The following is a 22,388-nucleotide window of genomic DNA, read 5'->3' as shown; positions in this document are numbered from 1 at the left end:
GATTAAGAAATAAACATGTTGTCTTAGCTGAAATGAAGGTGACTAATTAAGCTCTAGCTGAACATAACTTTAACCATTTATAGCGGTATATGAGTAACAGATAAAAGATGAATGATGAATGAATACACAGCTATATCATGGTTAGACAGAAAACAACAAACGGAGGTAGGCAGGCAAAATACATTCAGTGAGAAAATGGAGCTTTGGATGAGTTAATTCTCCCCATGCGAATGCTGGGGATTTTAAGTCATTCTTTAACAGCCAGTTTTAATTCACAGCTTCCAATCCTGCTCACAATGGCCGTGTGTGCAGCACATGGGGCAACTTCCACTTTAAGACCTTTGATGGAGACATATTCACCTTCCCTGGGCTCTGTAATTATGTTTTTGCCTCCCACTGCAACGCTCCCTATGAGGACTTCAACATCCAGATTAGGCGTGAAGTGGTGGAAAACACTCCAACAATCAACCGCATCATGATGAAACTCGAAGGTGTCGTGGTGGAACTAACAAAGGATGCTGTCATGATCGATGGCAATAGGTAAGTTCATTCATGACACTTCTTTGGTGTCCACAGACTTTTTTTCCAAACTTGCCAAGTACTTTGGTGTGTTTGGGGGGAAACAATTATGTGCTCTTCAATAAATCTGACAATTTTACCAACACAAATAATTAATAAAATGCTATTAAATCCTGTCACAGAAAATCAATCCTTCCCTTAAGGATTGCCTCAAAAATAAAATTTGGATGGAATGTTCTGAGAACTTGCATCCAAATTTAGAGCTGTATTTGATAATGTTGGACCATCTTATTTTGTAATTGCTTCTCTTTCCCAAAAAGGAACTATTTTTAAATCTCTACAGATGTCGGATACCACAAGACTTTCCATTCTTCTTATCAAACATGTGGATCAGAAATTAACTGGCATTTTTTCTGCTTTTTCCCAGAGTTCAACTGCCATATAGTCAATCTGGTATTACAATAGAGAAGAGTAGTATTTATGTGAAAGTTGGCAGCAAAATCGGTGTTGTGTTATTGTGGAATGAAAAGGACAGCATCCTGGTAAGAGCTGCTCCTGAACCCACCTACACCTCCAGAGACCAGAGCTAATATTTGATTAGGCCTGTCCCTACCTGTTTAGGGGGCTGCTGCTGCCTTCTTATCTCATACTGTTGAGGAATTCTTTCTTAGTAAAGATAGGCTTGTATCCAGGTAGTCCTAAAAAAATTTACATGGATTTATACTCAATGGATAGCAAACACTTGCTTAAAACAGGATGAAAAATCACTTTCATTATATCATTATATATTGGTATTGTTATAGGGCACAATTACCCTTTCAAACATATATTTCTAGTAGAATTTCAATCTCCTAGGCCTTCATTTCTGCTTTTCTGTGGATTTGCTTTTCTTCCTGAAGAATCAATAGAAAGTGGCTGAGAGCAATATAGATACTACAGTGAAATCTGTGTCAATAGTATCAACAGTTTGGACCATGCAATCAAATCTAAGCTGACTCTTTATCCCTCAAGTTTGAATTAAATTGCTAGATAAAATTCCACAGATCTGATAAAAAATACTAAGACACAGCAGGTGCAAGTGTTTTCTCCAGTCTTGAAAATACTTAAGTATGTTTATACTAATTTCTATCAACTTACTATTCATTATTTTAGCTGGAATTGAATGAGAAATATGCCAATCAAACTTGTGGACTTTGTGGTGACTTCAATGGCTTTCCCATATACAATGAGTTTATTTCAAACAGTAAGTGTTTTAAATTTAAAAAAATGGTTTATGGGGTCTCCAACAGGCTCTGACATCATCAGCATTCCTCTTTCCCATCCTGTTAAATGGTTTACACCTAAGATATGATTCAATCCCTTTTTAAAAATGTGTAGTGTAGAGATCAGACTGTAATTTAATACTTTGAATTAATAATATATTTCATACCAATATTTAAAAATTTAATAACAATATTTAATAATATTTAGTACTATACTAAATATAGTACTGGTGCTAACAACTGAGTGCATATCTCTTATATGCCATTGTTGTACACCATGCTGGCATAACTAATCAGGTAACTCCATAAAAATGAGCAGATTTCCACTAATAAGATAAATAAATATAAAAATATATTAAATAAAACAAAAGGTAATTATATTTTCTAGACAGTGCATTCCTTGTTTCATTTTTTTCTCAAAATCAGTAAATCCACCTTTCCTTGCTGGTTTGCATAACCTTTGTAAGATCTTATCTTTTAACTATTCCAAGCTTGAGCATTTTCCTAAACCTTGTTTTACAGCAGTCTCCATTGTCCAGATCCCTGTTTAGATTTTTTTCGTCTGCCCTGTACTGGCTCAGTTAAATCTAGAAAGAATTCGTTATTTTTCTGGCAAAAACCTTAGTGTGCATCTAGACGTAATAGGCTGAGAATAGTTTTCCAATCTTTACTTTTTCCCGGGTGCTGTACAAAGTAAATTGAGGCTGTGATGTAGTGCTTCCTTTGGAAGGGGTGATGACCACATTCAAAGGCTTAAGGGAGCTAACTGCCTTGGCCAGTTTTCACCCAAATTCTTGAGAGAAAAAAAAGATAACAAGCAGTTGCTTTGAACAAAAGCCTCCAACCTTCATTATTAAACTTCTTTTCTATAGATATTAAGATGACAGCTTTGCAGTTTGGGAATATGCACAAAATGGATGGGCCAACAGAACGCTGTGAAGACACCACTTCTATCCCAACATATAACTGCACTGATAATCTTGTAAGGATCTTTTGATTATCCTTTTGTTTTTCTTTCAAGTTTATCTGTTTCCTTCTACAACTTCATACAGGTCAACAGAAGAAGCCCTCAGGCAATAACAACTTCAAGAGGGCTGTAAGACTGTTACATAATAATTACACAAAATAACAATACCAACTCTCCCTCCACCCCCCAAACTTCTTTCTGTTTACTGGGACTTGTTTTTTTTTTTTCTCCAAAGGATGACATATGCCAGAAAACATTGACCAGCTCTGCATTTGCAGAGTGTAATGACCTAGTTGATGTTAAAGATTACATTAAGGCTTGCCAAAATGACTTGTGCAGCTCTGCAGAATCTAAAAACAGCTCATGCATCTGTGACACCTTTGCTGAGTACTCCCGGCAGTGTGCTCATGCTGGTGGGCAGCCCCTGGACTGGAGAACCTCAAAACTTTGCCGTGAGTATCACTGGAGATAGCCTTACTTTGTGCTCAGTAACTAACAAACAACAAGCTCTCAAATAACACTGAGGATGCAGGAAGAGTTACAGGCTGTTCAAGATTGAATTCTTTAGAAAATTCTGATGTATAAGTTTCAGCATGAAGACTTCAGCAAAAGAGCTAAGGATTTTAATGCAAACTGAATTAAACGCTACCAAAACACTTACATGGATACTTTAACGAGAGTCAAAGTGCAATTTAATGAACTTGTAGAGTGAAGGAAGCAAATAAAAGGGAAACAAGAAGGAATGAGACATACAGACATACTTACTTGTACTCATGTTTCCTCGTGGTGGCTACAGCATTTGTTGTTCTCAATTAACTGATTGGATCTTCACAGGTGTATGGCTCGTTAATCACCTATTTATCTCCTCTTGCTTGATACTGATGAGTTTGCATTGATTTAAACATATACTTAATTATGGTGGATAGCTGTTGATACTGTCACCAGCATTTTGCTCCAAAACAAAAGTCCATGATGAACTATTTGTCCTTCTGATGGTATCTCAAAATGCAAATATACTAAAGCTTAGGAATTTAAGTCTTACATTTCACTAGCAGTACAACTGTTCATGGGGGAGGGAGCCTTCAGTAGAAACACAGACTGTGCTGGCTTTCTGGGGTCATTACCTTGCTGTCCCCAGAAATCCAGTCATTAGCAAGTTCAGCGCCAGAGTTATGGAATTCACATCTCAACTGTAAAATAGGGAACTGGTAATTAAACTTGCAAATTTTGAGAGCCAGGGGTCGGTTTCCAGTTTGGTGTGTTGGTTTTTTGTTTTTTTTTTTAATCTAGCTGAAAAACTTAAATGGATACAAATATTTACATGTATAGTGAAATAGAAATACTTCTGACTGAAAAAAAACCTCTTCCTTTAAATTTCAGCCAAGGAGTGTCCTTACAAGATGCAGTACCAGGAGTGCAACTCCCCCTGCGCTGATACATGCAGGAATCCTGAACGATCTCTGTTTTGTGAAGAACACTGTATTGATGGCTGTTTCTGCCCCCCAGGCAAGTTCTTAAGTACTTGCATCTCTGATCTCAAAGAACAAGAGCTTACCTGTAGGATTTGGGTAGATTCCATGGGATTTAAGCCTCATATAGTTGTATTTTTCACAGCTGCAAGTGACAAGGATTTGTCATGTGTCAGCTGAGAAAAGATGCCTGAGTTAATTGCCAATACATGTGCAATATTCAGAAAGCAGGAAAAAAGAACAGCAAACAGATCTTTCAACCAGCCACCTGTGCTACAACAGGTCCCTCTTTCAGAGCAGGTGGAATTTAAGCATACAAAGGTTGAATGCTTCACTCAGCAGACTGACTTAGTTCTGCTGTCCTCAGCATTGGTATGTCCACTCACAACAACTGCAGGTCTCTTACTAAGAAGATATTTAGGATTTGTAACAAATAAAATGGTGTACAACAAAAGCCGCTTTAATTTATCAAGGTTTTGTCTTTCTTTTTTTTTTTTTTTTTAATCTAGGGACTGTATTTGATGACATCAACAATTCTGGCTGCATTCCCCAGCAGGAGTGCTCCTGTATTTACAATGGCAAAACCTATGCTACAGGAGCTTCTTTTTCAGAGCCATGCCAGACCTGGTAACCTTTGTTACTTTTCTAACTCATTATTTCCTCTCATATATTTAATTGGTTTAACAGTTTATTATATGCAATTGCATCACTGGTAATTGATATGTGTATTTAACTGACCACTACAGTTCCAAAGCACCCCTAAAGAACACTATTTGTTTTATTTAGCAACAGCCATAACTAGCTTTGCTCTCTATCTCATGGTGATCAAAGCAAGGATTTACGATGTTTAGATTTCTCACCAGTCCATTAAAATGCTTCTTCTTTGTTTATTTTGTTCAAACATTTGGAATTCTCTAAAGGGAATGAAGTTGTAGTTGTTAATGTATTTGTAAATATTTATTTTCTCTGGAGAAAGCAAGGGATGACACAATACAAGCTCACAATTATTAATCCTGTACCTGTGCTCTACCACATCAGCTTTGAAAATAGACGCAGTCTGCATCAGGACCAGTTTTTTATATTAATGTATAATATATTAATTATACATTTGTATTCAAAGAAAAACAAACCAGAAGGTATTGTCATTGTGCTTTATGTTAGCTGAAAAAACCCAAATGATTTTTTATCCAAAATCTGTTTTGAAGAGTTCACCTGTCCAAAGAAGGAAAACAATTAAATAAGCAAGGATAATGGTTACCAGAGTCATTGCTTTCAATGCATTGAATCACAAGTTCGCCACATTTTGGAAAATCTTAAGCCTGGATTCTCTGTATCTCAAACCACAGCTTGAAGGGAAAAGCAATAGCAAAGCAGCTGCATCTAACAGCACTGAACGTCCTCTTATTCTGGACCACTGTGACTGAATTCACTTAACTTTATCCTTCCAGTACCTGTAACGGAGGCCAGTGGAGTTGCCAAGACAAGTCATGCCCAGGAACATGCTCTGTAGTGGGAGGTTCCCACATTTCCACATATGATAAGAAGCATTACGATCACCATGGAGACTGCACTTACGTCCTCTCTAAGGTGGGACTCAGAAGATACTTCTAGGTCATAAAGCCTTATACATTTATAGAAAGGAAACATGATCTCAACCAACACTTACAAAACTTAGGACTTCTGATATACAGACATTAAATTCCCTGCCACTTAGCCAGATATTTGCTACGCTACCATTCCAATGACAGTCACCAGTTAATTATTAGGATGTCATGCAACCGTGTGTGGTGCTCACTGGAAAATTTCCAGTTCTGTGAGAGAGCGATTGAAGAGCACTGTCTTTTTAAAGAATTTGCTTAGTGTGCAACCTTCAGTACAACTAATCCAGCTTTCTTACTGGGCTGCGTAATTTTTGCCTCGTTACTCTATTATATGGTATTTGGCCAAATGGTACAACTCTAAAAATTACACTAACTGTTCTTAAAAAAAAAAGATTATAAAACAGACTTTTTTTTTCATTTCTGTGGAGTTCAAATATAGAAAATCACTTAAAGTTAACTGATATATTTCAGCTTTTAAACATTTTTAAACATTTAAAAATAACTCAGAAAAACTGGAAATTAATTATAATTAAAATATTTAGTCACAGACACGTGTAAGTGAAACATTTTGATCTTTTAGGGGCTTTTTCTGTTTGTTGTTTTTTTCCTTTTTCCCCATCTGCACAATTCAGTAAAAGGAAATAAAAGATTCACCTGAAATATGTCTTACCTGAAATTTTTGTCTGGCATTGATACTAGCTACAGAAAGATGAGAGAGTAGAATTGAATCAAACATTAGAAGTCATCATGAATAAAAACACCAAATATGAATATCCATCTCCATCTTGATATCCATATGGATACAATCAATAAAATCCAGATTCTACATTTCTTGCTCCTAATAATTAAACAGGGCAAAACTGAATCTTCAGCCAAAGAAGGTCTGTAATTTGCTAGAGTCTGTATCTTCTCCAGAAAAAGAAATATGTTTTCAGAATTGAGAGAAACTGTTATAGGGAAAACTTCTTTAATTAATCTTCTGTGAAATAACTTGACTTTGGTTTTTTTCAGGACTGTAAAGATGAAAAATTTACCATCCTGGTAGAACTACTCAAGTGTGGCCTAACTGACACTGAGACCTGCTTAAAGTCAGTGACCCTCAATATGAATAAAGGACAAACTGTAAGAATGCAAAATAAGCACAATAAAAATATGGGGAGAAAAGAAGCTAGGGCTTAATCAGTCAGGGAGATTCATTTCTTTGTCAGGTTTTCAGCATATGTGATGACTACATGATATTTTTAATCAAGTGAAAAGAAGTGGATTTCCTTATGAAAATCAGATCAGCCATAAATTTGGCTTTGTGGAATTTCATTAAGAAGCATATTGTACTCACAAAGCAGAAAAAAGCTATTTTCTCTGCCAATTAGATGGAAAAAAACCCATGAGCTTCAAGGTTAGTAATTATAATTACAACAGTTAGGGATGTAATTAATCACTAAAATGTGTTCAAAGAAAACAAGATGATGTAATCCCCTCAAAAGCCAAGAAAGTCCCTTCAAAAGTAAATTTTTCTGGCAGGGAAAATTAGTAAAGTATACAAAGTAGAAATAAGGGGGAGGTGAAATCACAAAGATCTACCCTTTTTATTGAATATCTGTTTAATTAATATCACTGGAGTCCTCCTCATTACTACTCTTTGGACTATAGCTGTTCTTCACACATGGTTGGCATCCCAGAAGGCCAGCCTGGGCTACATCCAAAGCAGTGTGGCCAGCAGGGTGAGGAAGGGGATTCCTCCCCTCTACTCTGCTCTGGGAAGACCCCCCTGGAGTGCTGCATCCAGCTCTGGGGTCCCCAGCATAAGAAGAACGTGGACTTTTGCAAACAGGTCCAGAGGCAGCCACAAAGACAAACACAGGGCTGGAGCACCTCTCCTATCAGGAAAGGCTGGGAAAGTTGGGGTTGTTCAGCCTGGAGAAGGGAAAGCTCTGGAGAGACTTTAGAGAAGCCTTTCCCTTCCTAAAATGGACCTACAAGAAAGCTGGAGAGGGACTTTTACCAGGGTACAAAGTCGTAGGACAAGGGGGAATGGCTTCAAACTGAAAGGCCAGGTTTAGATTAGCTATAAGGAAGAAATTCTTTACTTTGAGGGTGGTGAGGCACTGAAACAGGTTGCCCAGAGAGTGTGGATGCCCCATTTCTGGGAGTGTTCAAGGTCAGGCTGGATGGGACCCTCAGCAACCTGGTCTAGTGAAAGGTGTCCCTGCCCATGGCAGGGAGGGGGGTTGGAACTAGATGATCTTCAAAAGTCCCTCCCAACCCAAACCATTCTGTGATTCACAGAGTTGCCTTTTGTTCCTCTTCCTTATCAGATCGTCAAGGTCAAACCTGATGGTGGTGTGTTTGTGAACTCCATCTACACCCAGCTGCCCATGTCAGCAGGTAGTTTTTTTCTCTAATAGTGAATGACACAAGTGCTTTTGAAGTAAAGTGGGATGTTTGGTGTCATAGAGAAATGGGAGACAGGACAAGCAAAGGCAAGAGTTCAAACAGTAGCAAACAGCATTTACAGTCTCCTGATTTGATTACTCTCAGCTTTACTTCCTTCTCACTGCACAAAACTGAAGGCAGAAGACATCTCTTTACATCTTTTACCTCTTTTTTTGTTACTACCCCTATGCTCACACTTGCTTAGAAAGAAATTTGATTTTTGTTCTCTGCTTCAATAACTAAGGATTCCATGCAATATCTCTGACCTCCAGATCTTTATTTCACCTCTGAATTTGCAAAAACTGTCATAGAAATTGAAAAAGAACAGTATTGTGTTTTCAGCATTTGGCCTTTTTCAGAAAGTGACCATTTTGTTTCTCATGTGTAGCCAATGTCACCATGTTCAGACCTTCATCATTCTTCATGATCATGGACACAAGCTTTGGTGTCCAGGTTGAAGTGCAATTCACACCCATGATGCAAGTGTTTGTGCGCCTGGATGCTTCTTTCAAAAACCAGACTTGTGGTGAGTGAATGAAATATAAGGACACCTTGATCAATGTCTTTTTTTGTAGTAAGAGCAGCATAAAATTTTCACTGCTCTTCAACAGGTCTCTGTGGAAATTTCAATAACATCCAAACTGATGACTTCAAGGTTATAAGTGGAATAATTGAAGGAACAGCATCAGCATTTGCTAATACATGGAAAACTCAGGCTTCGTGCCCTAATATCCAGCAGAGTTTTGAGAATCCTTGTGCACTCAGCATTGATAATGGTGAGTGCTTCTTAGAATTTCTTCTGGTTTGGTTTTTTTCTTTTTGCTCATCCCTAAGGAAAACATGTCTGCTGGAAAGCAAAGATAAAAAAATAAAGACTTACATATTTGGTAAAAACATACATCTGAAATCAGAAACAAATATTCAAAATGAAAGCACTGGAGATAAGTAACAATGTAAAAAAAGAGTGACAGAAGCATAAGTGAAGCCTACTGCAAGGTCACTGAAAATAGAGTAGATGTCCAAGCTGACAACTTTATGTCAGAGAAGTGGATTGCAGGAGCATCTTTGGAAACCTTTTATTCATCCCCTTCAGCAAGTCCACTTCTTTGGTTTTAGGAACCTTGACCTTTTGAACCAGGACCCAGCTGAGTGAAAAGAAAAAAAAAAAAAGAGACAGGAGAAGAAGAGATTTAATGGAAAATCAGAACTGTCTTCATAGGCCAGGGCAGCATGGGTTTGTGACTTAGGAAATGCGAAGAGTAATGTGCATTTGTATGGTTTCTTCTTTTCACAGAAAAATACGCTCAGCATTGGTGTGGACTACTCACTGACAGCACAGGACCTTTTGCTGCTTGTCACTATGCAGTGAATCCCAATGTTTACCACACGGTACTTTGTCAGACTGTTTTTCCCTTCGGAAACAATAGAAATAGGAACTGTTCCAGACATGGCTTACACAATGCCTGTATCCTCACTGCTGTACTGCAGTACTTCCTTCTTTCAACATGTGTTTCTTTTTGTGTTGTAACATTACTTTATTTCAGTTGTCAGTCTTGGCTTCAAGACCCTGACTTGTTTGCAGATGAAAAGGCAGCTATTTACTCTCGGATGGTTTTACACATAAGGCAGATAGTGTATGTAAAGGCATGTCAAACGCTTGTTTGAATATCAGTCAACTGTCACGTTATCAGCCTGGCATCTCACTAATAACCACTTGGAACAAAAAGCCCATTACCTAATCACCATCATTCTGCTATCAACGTGTTGCAAATCATTCTTCTCAGTAGGAGTCACCCAGGTATTGACCCTGGTGATGTGTCCAGATTGCACGTTGTGAATAGAGCTACTGTGCAGCATATCCACTAATATGGTTCAGAGGACCAAGAAGCTGTGAAACGTATAACAGACTTTAAGACCACTATTTCCTAATTATAACTGCAGATATGGACTGAGTTTTCATTACCTGCATTTTCCCCTGCCAGGAACCTTAGACAAAGACTAGAAAGTGATAACACTCTGTTACTATTGTCTATGAGTGAGCATATCTGAAGAAGGATTAAGGAATAAGACTGGAAAGATAATGTTCATTGGTTTTTTTAAGACTGACAATATTACCAGTGCTGAGACCTTATTTTTCTCTCCATTCTTAGAACTGCATGTTTGACACATGTAACTGTGAAAATAGTGAAGACTGTCTGTGTGCATCCCTGTCTTCCTATGTGAGAGCTTGTGCTGAAAAAGGAATCCAGCTGCAGGGATGGAGGGCTGATGTCTGTTGTAAGTACTCTCCACTATCCCATTTCCTAAGAACACACGTCATTAAAAATTGCTGATCAGAGATTATTTTCTACTAATTTCTAGACAAATCAGTAAGTGATGAGGAAGGGATTTTGTTAAGTGCACTCCTGGAAGTAATTCTCTGCTGTCCCTTTAGAATCAATCCATTGCTGGCAAAAGTGAATATGAATAAATGGAAGATGTGGCTTCATTAGGAAAGGGACTGTTGTTATGAAAGTGCCTCCACCTGTTTCTGTGCAACTTTGAGTTTCACTACAGTTTTACAAGCATCACAAATTATTGCAGAGATAACGTGATGTTTCAGAATAACAATACCAATAATACCAACCAGAACACTTGCAAATTAAATGTCTTTGAATCTGCATTCTGGATTCTGCTCACCCAGTATGTCTGTTTTCAGCATACCAGATGATATTCAGGGAGACACCTTGTCTCGTTCTTCAAGAACTTTAAACCTCTTCTTGGCAATGAGTGGCAGCACCAAATGGAGGTTTCCTTCTGAACTTCCATTTGAAAAAAATCTTTTCTTCTTTGCATGCGTCCTTTACTCCACGTGTACAGTAGCTTTTCAGGCCAAATTCTGAGAGTATTCAGAACTACATTTACATGAAAGTTGCAACATAAGCAGAGATCTACAGTATTGTTTACATGTTATTTTTACTGTCTGTGATTTTTCTTTTTTCACATGAGAATTTACCATCTGGAATTAACAATCTATTTTATTTTCCTCTCTCAAGCAAAATACACCACCTCATGCCCCAAATCCCTGAGCTACAGCTATACCATCTCTTCCTGTCAACCCACCTGCCGGTCTCTGAGTGAGCCTGATGTCACATGCAACATCAAATTTGTCCCAGTTGATGGCTGCACCTGCGTAAATGGAACCTACATGGATGAGAGTGGCAAATGTGTGCCTGCTAATGAATGCCCCTGCTACTATAGAGGATCTCCAATACAATTTGGAGAAGTTGTCCATGAAAATGGGCGTGTATGGTAAGTGAATCTTTTTTAAAACATTCAAAAATGTGTGTTTTCTCATTAAAAACTGGTGTGTTTAAGCTGGTTTCACCCTGAATTTCAATAGAATGCTCTGTCTTCAATTTCTTCAACTTTAGGTTCTTTCAACTTTATTTTCAACTTTTACAAATGGTACATATTCCCCTGAGCTACAGAATGGGGACAGAGAGTTGAATGAAGCCACTACAATGAAAAGTGAAATGGTTAATGACCTGTTACACCATTTAAATACACACAATTCTGTGGGGCCAGATAGGATCCACCCAAGGACACTGAGGGAGTTGGTGGAAGTGTTCACAGAGCCACTTCCAATCATTTTTCAGCTGTCCTGGATAACCATGGAGGTCCTGGTTAACTGGAGGTCAGCAAATGTGATGCCCATTTACAGTATGGGCCAGAAGAAGGATCTGGTGAACTACAGGCCTGTCAGCCTGACCTTGGTGCCAGGGAAGGACATGGAGCAGATTATCTTGAGTGCCATCACCTGGCATGTACAGGGCAAACAGGGGTTTAGGCCCAGCCAGGATGTGTTTGGGAAAGGCAGTGGCTGCTTAACCAACCTGATCTCCTTCTATGATGAGGTGACCTGCTTAGTGGATGAGGGAAAGGCTGTGGATGTTGTCTACCTGGACTTTTGTAAAGCCTTCAACATTAACGAAGTGATTGTCCCTCTGTACTTGGTCCTGGTGAGGCCACACCTCAAATCCTGTGTTCAGTTTTGGGCCTCTCACTAGAAGAAAGACATTTCGGTTCTGGGGCATGTCCAGACAGGGGCAACAAAGCTGGTCTGGAGCAAAAGTATTATGAGGAGCAGCTGAGGGAGCTGAGTTTTTTTAGCCTGGAGAAAAGGAGGCTCAGGGGAGACCTGCGCACTCTCTAAAACTGCTTAAAGGAAGCTGTAGTGAGGTGTGGGTCGGCCTCTTCTCCCAGGTAACAAGTGACAGGATGCGAGGAAACGGCCTCAAAAGGGAGGTTTAGATTGGATGTTAAGAAAAATTTCTTCCCTAAAATGGTTGTCAAGCACTGGAGCAGGCTGCCCAAGGAAGCAGTTGAGTCACCGTCCCTGCAGGTATTTAAAAGCCATGCAGATATGGCATTTAGGGACATGGTTTACTGGTGGACTTGGCAGTGCTGGACTCAAGGACCTTAAGGGTCTTTTCCAACCTAAAGGTTTCTATGGTTCTGTAGTATTTCTAGATTGATAGAGAAATTGTACTAGATGCATTTTTTATTTAATTCCATAATATTTCAAGTATAGATTTATGACAACACCAGCAAGAAGAGATCTTATGAGAATGTAAGTAACAAGCAGTAACATATATGCATTACAACCTATGAATTCTCCTGCTAAGGAATAATGGATATCATATGAAAGCAGCACGTGTTGTGGTATTGAGAGAAATTATTTCCTAAGACTGCAAAGCAGCCTCTTGGAATTCCTTTGAAAATTCTGAAACTTGACAAGGGATAAGTAGCTCTCAACCTCAATATACAGTTTGAGAGGAAAAAAAATAAAATTGTTTTTCCCTCTCTTACAGCACTTGTGTCCAGGGAAGACTGAATTGCATTGGAACACTAAATCCAACTCCAGGTAAAATTAATCTTCCACTTATTTCTTTCGCTTTACCAGGTCTTGCACAAAATAGTTCTTAGAATTAATTCTTCTTAATGGATTTATAATAGAAGTATTTCTCATTTAGTTACAGTGCAACAGTTATCATAAAAGGCGGGAGTGAACTAGATTAATCATAAAACCCCTTTTTACATAAAGACTTTTTAAATAAAATATTTTGTGTGGTTTTTTCTGGGAATTCAGTGCTCTGAAGTGAATCTAATCAGCAGATTGAAGAGGGACAACAACCTCTACTAACTGAAATAGGGAATTTCCAAAGAATTTGTAGATGGTTTTAATGGCTACAGCAGTGTAATAAACCCTGTGTCACTTCTTTCCTTCTTCTAGTCTGTGAATCTCCCATGCTCTACTTTGACTGTAAAAACATCACTGCAGGAACAACTGGAGCAGAATGTCAAAAAAGTTGCCAGACTCTGGATATGCAGTGTGTAAGTATGTCATGGCCCAATGAAACGGTGCTTCCAGGTTTTGTCTGTGCTCTTGCTGCTAAAGTAGTTGATCTATCGGTTCTACTCCTAATCTACAACATAGATACCTTATTCTTGTAGCAAAAGGCTAAAATTACGTAATGAAGCATTAACAGTGGGACCCTTGGATCAAGATATAATAAGTAATATCCAAATTCATTCTCAAGATTAGTGTCTACATTTTCAGCTACTGCAGGTAATGGTAGCTAGTAGTGAAAAATCTAGGGCTCTACCACATATCTGACTTTTGTAGGAGAAAATTACTGGCTAAAAACTGGCTAGGAGAAATGATTCTTTCTTATACCATGCTGCAGTTATGAACTTCTTGCCCATCTGATTATGTTACTCCACATAAGTCCTTGGTAGCCACATGCCATTCCATGAGTAAGTACCATATGAGATAAATAGATTTCAATATAACTCAACCAAACTGAAAAAAATATTACTTGTCTTTCTTTTTAAAAGTCCATTCAGTCACAAATCACCCACTACAAAGTGCAAGATCCTGTGTGTTTTAAATCTCACAGGTTCCAGCAGAACAATCAGGATTGGTACACATGAAACATTTATCTTTAACAGATTTATATTCTATTAAATCTACGGCTAGTAACTTATTTTTTGTTCCATTATCCTTTAATTACTTCATAGTTCTCTCCTATTTAAGCAAGGCAGCAATAAGACCATATAAGGCACCTTTTAGGAGAATTTAATCTTCTTTTTTCTAATGTGATCATTTCACTCTAAAATTATGTTTTCCTCATATCTTTTCCAGTACAGCTCACAATGTACACCTGGCTGCGTGTGCCCAGATGGGCTTGTGTTAGATGGGAATGGTGGTTGTATTCCTGAAGAGGAGTGTCCATGTATTCACAATGAAGCCATGTATCAGCCTGGGGAAAAGATCAACTTTGACTGTAACACCTGGTAAATATATCTGCAGAAGTAGCATTCCTGGTTCCATTGTTTGCCTCTCTAAAGACCTTATGTAGCACGACAGTGAGGAAAGATTTGGACTGCAAATTTAATCAGTTGATGGATCTTTTAGTTTTGGATTACACAGTATGAGCAGATTGCCTTCTGATGTCTGTCAGATGGTCAAAGCACAGAATGGGAGGAAACCTTTAGGACTACAGGGTTCATTAACTATCTTGTTTTGCAGTTAAGGTATTCAGAGTAGCAGAACAGAACTTTGCTTTAATTCTTTACATGAAAAATGTAAAAGACTATTTTAACTCCAGAACGAAAATAGCATTTAGCAAGGATGAGCTGCCAAACAAATACTGATTGTTCAGATATGTCTACGCAAAAGAATGAGTTGTTTTATTATTAAAATATTTCATTCTCTTTTTCTAGTATATGCAAGAATAGAAAGTGGGAATGTACCAAAGATCAATGTCTGGGCACTTGTGCTGTTTATGGAGATGGTCACTATAATACCTTTGATGACAAAAGGTTCAGCTTCAATGGAAACTGTGAATACACACTAGTCCAGGTACTGACAGCTAGCAATAACAAACAAGAGGTAATCTTGATTGTGTCTGTAAAAATAATGTATTTTTAAATGTTATTTTCTACCCAGGACCACTGTGGGAAAAGTGGCACAGTCAATGGGACCTTCAGGGTTGTCACTGAAAATATTCCCTGTGGCAACACTGGGACAACTTGCTCAAAATCTATCAAAGTTTTCTTAGAGGTAAGAAGGTTTTGCATATAGACCAGTACTGTTTTGTACTTGCTAAGCCTTAGGAGAAGCCTAGATTTCTATTGCTTCAAAGAAGTTGGAAAATATTTTTAAAAGCAATTCAACTGTTAAATTAGGTTTACACTAGATTCAAATGAAATATATGGTAGACCTTCCTACCTTTCTATGTTTTCCACTTCCCACACTATCGTATACCATCCTTGGGAAAAGTAAAGATCTAAAGGAAAACAGTCTAGCAGAAATTTAGCCTATTGTGTCAGAAGATTCTTTTATTGTATGCAATGTAGTTCCTCCATGACAGTCAAAAGACACTTTTTGACGTACACCATTTAAAATATCTGTTACCACACTTCCAGGAATCTGAGATTTGAACTATATAGCTTTGATTTATTGCATTTTGATTATTTGTTTTCATTATATAAACTATTCATTGTAGTCTCAAAAGCAGAAAAACATGTCTGAGAGCACAGGCTGCAGCTGTTAAACTCATTTCTCCTTACCTTTTCCTCCTGTTTCAGAGCTATGAAATGATCCTTGGTGAAGAGCATGTCAGTGTCGTAAAGAGAGGAGAGAATGATGAGGCGCCATACACAGTCCGCTATATGGGAGTGTACTTGGTAATTGAGACCAAAAGTGGACTGATCCTCATGTGGGACAAGAAAACCAGCATCTTCATCAAGCTCAGCCCCGGTTTCAAGGTGTGCAACTAGCAGTTAAATGGCAATTTACTGTCCAGGTTTGACTGGGTGTGAATCTTGTAGAGACCCTACCAGGATCCCAAACAGTGATGTCTCTAGCATTCCTGCAGTTCATCCCACACTGTTTTCCATTCCTCTGATACCTCAGGAAGCCATGCCACCATCCTGCTGTTGTTCTGAGCTTGGAAGGCAGCTTTCCATGCCTATTTGGCCAGACAGAACTTGAGTTGGTAAAATGCTGTTTTGGACTTTGTTGAAATTACAACCTGAACCTTGTTAAAGGTTATCAGACTTATTAAAATTACATAACTACATGTGTATAAATCAACTGAGTAGGCTTGATCTTGAAAATAATCCATTGTCTCCAGTTCTCATTGACACACAAATTATCACACTTCAAGAACAAGGAAGTGTATTATGAGTGAATATTATGAGTGAAAGCTTCTTGTATGCTACCAAGTATTTGTCAAGCATATAATTACACAGGTGATAAGGAAAATTAATTCCAACTTTCATACTCCTTCTCTTAGATTATGATATATAAGCACTAAAAACTGTAGTAAATACAGAATTTGCTACCTTACTGCATACCACAATGACATTTAAGTTAGGTATTTAAACTAAGTGTAATTTAGAACTAGATATGCCAACTTGTTTCAGTACCATAGGTTGTTTTGCTGCCTCACCCACTGGCATTTTATAAAAATAGTGTATTATGAAAGTATGCACCTTAGATACATAGAGAAAGCATCTATTGCAGGCTATCACTGTTGTACAGATCCTTTCATTCAGAATGAGGGATATTTCTGGATGTACAAGGAAAACGTAATTTCTTTATATACCTGTGAGCAGTCTTGATGGTAGACTCAATGAGTAGATTAGGTGGCTGAACTGGTAATACTTACAGGCTTGTAATAGTTAGAAGGTTGGTTTTTTATATGTATAGCTACTGCATAAAACAAGGGTTAAATGAAAAGCTTAGTCAGCTGTGAGTCCTCATTTCCTTGTTACAAATATACCTCAAAGACAGAAGGTTACAATGACAAAGGTGGTTTTACTGCTCATATTTAAAAGAAAAGAGTTAAGAGTAGTATCCTTCTAGTCTTAGTGCTCATATTCTGTTACTCTGTTCCAAAGCATGAAGAGGTTCAGGACTGATAGAATGGAATCCCACCATTCTAAGAGCTGAATTTCAAGTATTCTTTCAGTCTCTGATTTTGTTTCAAGTTTTCTCACATCCATTATTATTTTATTTACTCCCTTGTGCAGGGCCAGGTCTGTGGTCTCTGTGGAAATTATGATGGCAACAGCATCAATGACTTCACTACAAGGAGTCAATCTGTAGTAGAGAATGTCCTAGAGTTTGGAAACAGCTGGAAAGTATCCTCTACATGCCCTGATGCTTCCAGTGTCAAGGACCCGTGTTCTACCAACCCTTATCGGAAGTCCTGGTCAGAGAAGCAGTGTAGCATCATCAACAGCAACGTCTTTGCTGCCTGTCACTCTCAGGTATTACCAGGGCAGAAGTTGATAGTGTGAAAACTAATTCTGTGTGTTGTTGAAGGTGCTATCCTCATAGGTTTTAACATGCACGCCTCATTTATTAACATGTTTCACTTCAAACTGTGCCAGGAGACCTTCACTCTGAATCCTCCTCAGTGGGACAGATTTATAGTCCATACTGGTAAGAAATAAAAAGACATTTACAGAAGAAACATAATTACAAAAGAATAATAATTTCGTAATTACCACATATTTCCTTGCAGCCTGACTTGAATAAAAATTCTCATATACCAGGTACAGAAGACAAGCTCAATGAAATAATAACATAGGAATGAAGTATCAGCATAGCCTTTATCTGACACTAAGTACATAACAAATGTTGTCAGGTAACTGTGCAGTTGCCTAATATTTTTTTTGAAAATTAATCTAATCTTCTACCAGGATATAAGTCTGGGTTTCTAAAAAATCTGTCAATACATGGTTTGGATGTATCACTTGGCATCACCTCTGGTGTTTCACAGTGTCTTACAAAAGAAAAAGAAATTACCAATGTAGGCCTTTCCTCTGAGATGCTACAAATGTAAGAAAACTACTCCAGCAAAGGTAAGAAATAATCTGGAAGGCAGGATGTATAGTATTATATTTCTGTTTAATAACAGGTCGAACCAGCAAAATATTACCAAGCATGTGTGACAGACGCTTGTGCCTGCGACACTGGAGGAGACTGTGATTGCTTTTGTACAGCAGTAGCTGCCTATGCTCAGGCATGTAGTGAAGTTGGTGTATGCATAGCCTGGAGAAGCCCATCAATTTGTCGTAAGTTTTACGTCATAAACACTTCTGAAAGGGTAGCTAAATGTACAGTATGTTACACATGTGCATTAAGATCTCACTGTGTGGATTTTTCATGCTTAAGCTATTTGCTCTTTTTTTTTTTCCTGAACATGTCCAACTTTCTGTTTCTCCTCAGCACTGTTCTGTGATTATTACAATCAACAAGGAGAATGTGAATGGCACTATAAGCCTTGTGGTGCTTCCTGTATGAAGACCTGTAAGAACCCAAGTGGAAAATGCCTCAATGACTTGCCAGGTTTAGAAGGTAAAAATAGCTGCAAATACCTCCTAGTGGGTACATATTATTGTATTTTTAATTGTCTTTAATGGAGTGTATTTCCCCCATCAGCTGTATTTGCACAATTCAATTTTCTCTAATATCATTACATCCACATGAATGGAGGTAGAGTATGGAAACTGGAGTGAGATGTCCAGGACTAAGTTCTTATGGATAGGCTCTGATGATGCTACTAACTCTGCATTACTTCCTAGAGTTATTGCAAAACATAAAGTAAAAACATTATGACTATTAAAAACAAGACCTGCAAATGCATTCCGTGCAAGTAAAACCTCTGCTGACTGTATCTCAATCTTACCTTTTCCACCTTCAGGCTGCTACCCTAACTGCCCACCAGACAAGCCATATTTTCATGAGGATCAGATGAAGTGTGTTAGTCTCTGTGACTGTTATGATAATGAAGATGGAAAGATATATAAACGGGATGAATGTAAGATATGGTAAGACTTAACATACCAGTCTCATCATATACAAGGAAAAAAAGATCAAAACTCTAGGGGAAATTGTATGTTCCTGTTATGTGCAGGATTAATTTATGCTACCTATGTAAAAATAACACCTTACGATGTAATGCCAGTTTTCCTACTACATTAATGAGAAGGTTTTATGTGATTTTATGTTCTATTGAATTTGTTCCTGATTATACTGTAGGTCCTCAGCATAAAGGTACATCAAGAACAAGTCCTTTATGACTAGGCTATCTCTATTTCACATTCCTGTGGTAGGAAAAATGTTGTGCCACAAGTAAAGATATTTAATAGTGGCCTGCTTCCAAGGATTTTATTACCTACTTGTATTGTTTGAGCAATTAGATTCTCCCTTTTAGCCTTCTATTTAGTACACAAACATTGCAAATGCAAGGAATGAGATGAAGGAAATAAGGAAAGTCTTCCTTAAGACTTCTACCTGTAACTTTGCACAATATTTAACTTCACTTCTATATATAAGTTCGAGTTTAATATAAAGGAAGATTTTGGAAAATAATGGCCAAAAAGAAGCCAAAATGAACAGAACACTCTAGGAATAAACACAAATAAAGTACCTTGCCTTTTGATGCCAGTATCTGTCAGGAAGATGACTAAGAAAATTACATCACAATCACGAAATATATGGGTTTTTATCCTTTCTGTTTCAGTGAGTGCACATCAGAAGGTTTACAGTGCAAGTTCGATGATAAAGGTAAGACAGCTAAGAACACTTATTTAGAAAATGCAGCATTGGATATTATCGTTTCATAGATGCCTGAACTGACAATAAACTTCTTCTGAATTACAGCCTGCAACTGCATTTATGAAGAGAAGAGCTATAAATACGATGAACTCATCTATAACACCACAGATGGAACTGGATGGTGTTTCAGTGCAACATGCGATGTCAATGGAACAATAAGCAGAAACATCTTTAAATGTGACATTTTTACAACCCCATTTACATTTTCCACAAGTCAGCCCACAACTACTGCTTCAGGTATGCATGAATAATCTTTAAAATAACTCAAAAATCTCTGTAAGTGACTGAAAATTACCTGAAAGGGATGACCTTTTCATCAGTTAACAGTATATAATTTTACTTGAAACTGTTGACTTCTGCTGGAGCCACCAATTCACCTGGCAGCTTTAGTTGAAAAAGGAGACCACAGTCAAGGATGTAGAAATGAATTTAGCATTTCTTACAAACTCAGTCTCCTCTGTTTCACCCGGGTGTTCCCAAGGGAAAAAATCGTAGAGCTTATTAATCATTGCATCCTGGAGAATCTTCTCATTTCCTTGCAAAAAAAATCAGCAGTTCTAGACCAGCTTCTGAAAACATGAAAGACAGTTGCTGCCATTTCTGAAATTACTGAGCATGTAAGTGCAAACTGAAGATAAGAAATTTAGTTTGAGGGAATGTTTAAACTATTTATAACTGTTCTTTGGAATCTTTCCTAATTGTGTTTAATACCCAAATCAACAGTTTCCTTCTATTCCTGGAGTACACTGCTACATCATTCCTGCAGTTAATTAATTATTGAGTAATTGTGAGAAATATATCCGCAAAATTATACTACAGCAAGAACTAAATATTCAAATTTAAGTCTTCTATTAAGTAACATTTATATTGAGAAAGTAATATCTATTCCAAATTATTATCTTCATAACACCAAGAACATGAAAAGAAGTCTTATTAAAATACATAGAAAATACCTATTAGATTATATATTTCATACATAGTAGATGTGTATTCTCTGTTATAATGTACTATATATAAAATACATAAATGTTAAGTATATATTTTATATTTTATATTTATAAATATGTTACATATTGTAATATTGAACTAAGTAGAAAAATCATTAACTGGTAAAAATATTTTAAAGTCTGCATGGTTATGCAGTTAAGAGTAAATAAATACAGAGATAATACCAAGGAAAATAAAAACTCCTCTACTTACACCATAGCAAGTGTGAGATCTATTATCTAAGTAGTGACATACTGGGCAAAGGGTATCAGATTTCTTATATTTAGCTACAATTCCTTAATAGATGTTGACAAATGTACCTCTAGAATAATAATAGAGGCAAGATATCAAAACCTACTTTAGAAATTAAACTTGAAACTGCCAAAGCAAGCTCTTCAAAATTAAAAGTACTACATAACATAAAAAATTATTTACAACAAAAAAAAAGGTATGGAAGATGAATAATTTCTTCCTGGAACTCTCTTTAATAAGACCAGACTAGGCTTATGTTTCCTCCTTTAAATTACAGAAACGACAACTGCAACACCAGTGACAACTGTATGTGTGAAAAATGTCTGTGAGTGGTCAGAATGGTATGATTCCACTCAGCCTGAAGACAAAGAGGACAGCGGAGATAATGAAACATTTCAGAATCTCAAGGATAAAGGATACAGTGTATGTGCAAATCCAAGTGATGTTCAATGCAGAGCCAAAGAATATCCAGATACAGAAATTACCAACCTTAACCAGACAATAGAGTGTAGTCAAAGCAGAGGATTAATATGCAAGAACCAGGACCAAGAATCTAAGCAGTGCTATAATTATGAAATCAGAGTATCATGCTGCAGATACATACCATGTTCAGAAATACAAACTACAACAACAACGACCACAAGAAAATTCACAACTAGTGCTGTAGAATCAACACCATTTACAGTACAGACAATGATAAAACCAACAACACAAAACCAAGAAAGTGAAGTAACTACAATACCACTGAGAGAAAGAACGACTCCTCTGACGGAAACCTCAGTAACACCAACGACATCGCAAGTCTCAACAACAGGTTACCAAATCACAACTACTACACCAGAAACCTCCACTGTGGAGACCCAAGCTCCATCATCAACCACTACCATCTCAACTCTCGCAGAATCAACACTAGAAACCACTCCTGGCACCAAAATAATCACCAGTACTACTGCCGTGCCAACACAAGGCACAACGGTCGTTACACCCACACCAAGAGTGCCCACCCCAGCTACCACTACTGCCAGCACTTTCACAACCACCATAGAAAGCACCCCTACATCTACAAAAAAACCTCTTCCAACTGTATTATCCACTGTTGCTATTCAAACAACATCACCCATTATGGCCTCCACTCCACATACTAAAATTAGAACCACCACTGCCACCACCGCTCTCCCCAGCCCCACAGCCCCATCCACAGAAGGCACAACCATCATC

At 37.6% G+C, this 22,388-nt stretch overlaps 1 protein-coding gene across 1 annotated transcript in view; it reads left to right on the top strand.

The window, feature by feature from the left end:
- MUC5B (mucin 5B, oligomeric mucus/gel-forming) overlaps positions 1 to 22,388 on the top strand; it is a 44,074-nt gene that overhangs the window by 12,956 nt on the left and 8,730 nt on the right. The window contains exons 3-30 of the mRNA XM_042038868.1: positions 279 to 540; positions 947 to 1,061; positions 1,672 to 1,762; positions 2,654 to 2,763; positions 2,984 to 3,200; positions 4,129 to 4,254; positions 4,727 to 4,844; positions 5,666 to 5,804; positions 6,830 to 6,940; positions 8,134 to 8,203; positions 8,640 to 8,777; positions 8,863 to 9,027; positions 9,546 to 9,640; positions 10,402 to 10,528; positions 11,287 to 11,542; positions 13,105 to 13,157; positions 13,527 to 13,627; positions 14,439 to 14,590; positions 15,020 to 15,158; positions 15,246 to 15,359; positions 15,887 to 16,066; positions 17,336 to 17,575; positions 18,229 to 18,385; positions 18,540 to 18,668; positions 19,015 to 19,141; positions 19,837 to 19,880; positions 19,977 to 20,168; positions 21,448 to 21,730. Coding sequence (XP_041894802.1) covers positions 279 to 540; positions 947 to 1,061; positions 1,672 to 1,762; positions 2,654 to 2,763; positions 2,984 to 3,200; positions 4,129 to 4,254; positions 4,727 to 4,844; positions 5,666 to 5,804; positions 6,830 to 6,940; positions 8,134 to 8,203; positions 8,640 to 8,777; positions 8,863 to 9,027; positions 9,546 to 9,640; positions 10,402 to 10,528; positions 11,287 to 11,542; positions 13,105 to 13,157; positions 13,527 to 13,627; positions 14,439 to 14,590; positions 15,020 to 15,158; positions 15,246 to 15,359; positions 15,887 to 16,066; positions 17,336 to 17,575; positions 18,229 to 18,385; positions 18,540 to 18,668; positions 19,015 to 19,141; positions 19,837 to 19,880; positions 19,977 to 20,168; positions 21,448 to 21,730 — 4,051 coding nt within the window. The remainder of the gene's footprint in view (positions 1 to 278; positions 541 to 946; positions 1,062 to 1,671; positions 1,763 to 2,653; positions 2,764 to 2,983; positions 3,201 to 4,128; positions 4,255 to 4,726; positions 4,845 to 5,665; positions 5,805 to 6,829; positions 6,941 to 8,133; positions 8,204 to 8,639; positions 8,778 to 8,862; positions 9,028 to 9,545; positions 9,641 to 10,401; positions 10,529 to 11,286; positions 11,543 to 13,104; positions 13,158 to 13,526; positions 13,628 to 14,438; positions 14,591 to 15,019; positions 15,159 to 15,245; positions 15,360 to 15,886; positions 16,067 to 17,335; positions 17,576 to 18,228; positions 18,386 to 18,539; positions 18,669 to 19,014; positions 19,142 to 19,836; positions 19,881 to 19,976; positions 20,169 to 21,447; positions 21,731 to 22,388) is intronic.

This window comes from Corvus kubaryi, unplaced genomic scaffold, assembly GCF_017639235.1.
Source record: "Corvus kubaryi isolate FWS band 111438036 unplaced genomic scaffold, C.kubaryi_AGA036_p1.0 37392, whole genome shotgun sequence".
NCBI lineage: Eukaryota > Metazoa > Chordata > Aves > Passeriformes > Corvidae > Corvus > Corvus kubaryi.
The sequence above is the reverse complement of the archived record's forward strand: the minus strand, read 5'-3'. Positions and strand labels throughout refer to the sequence as shown.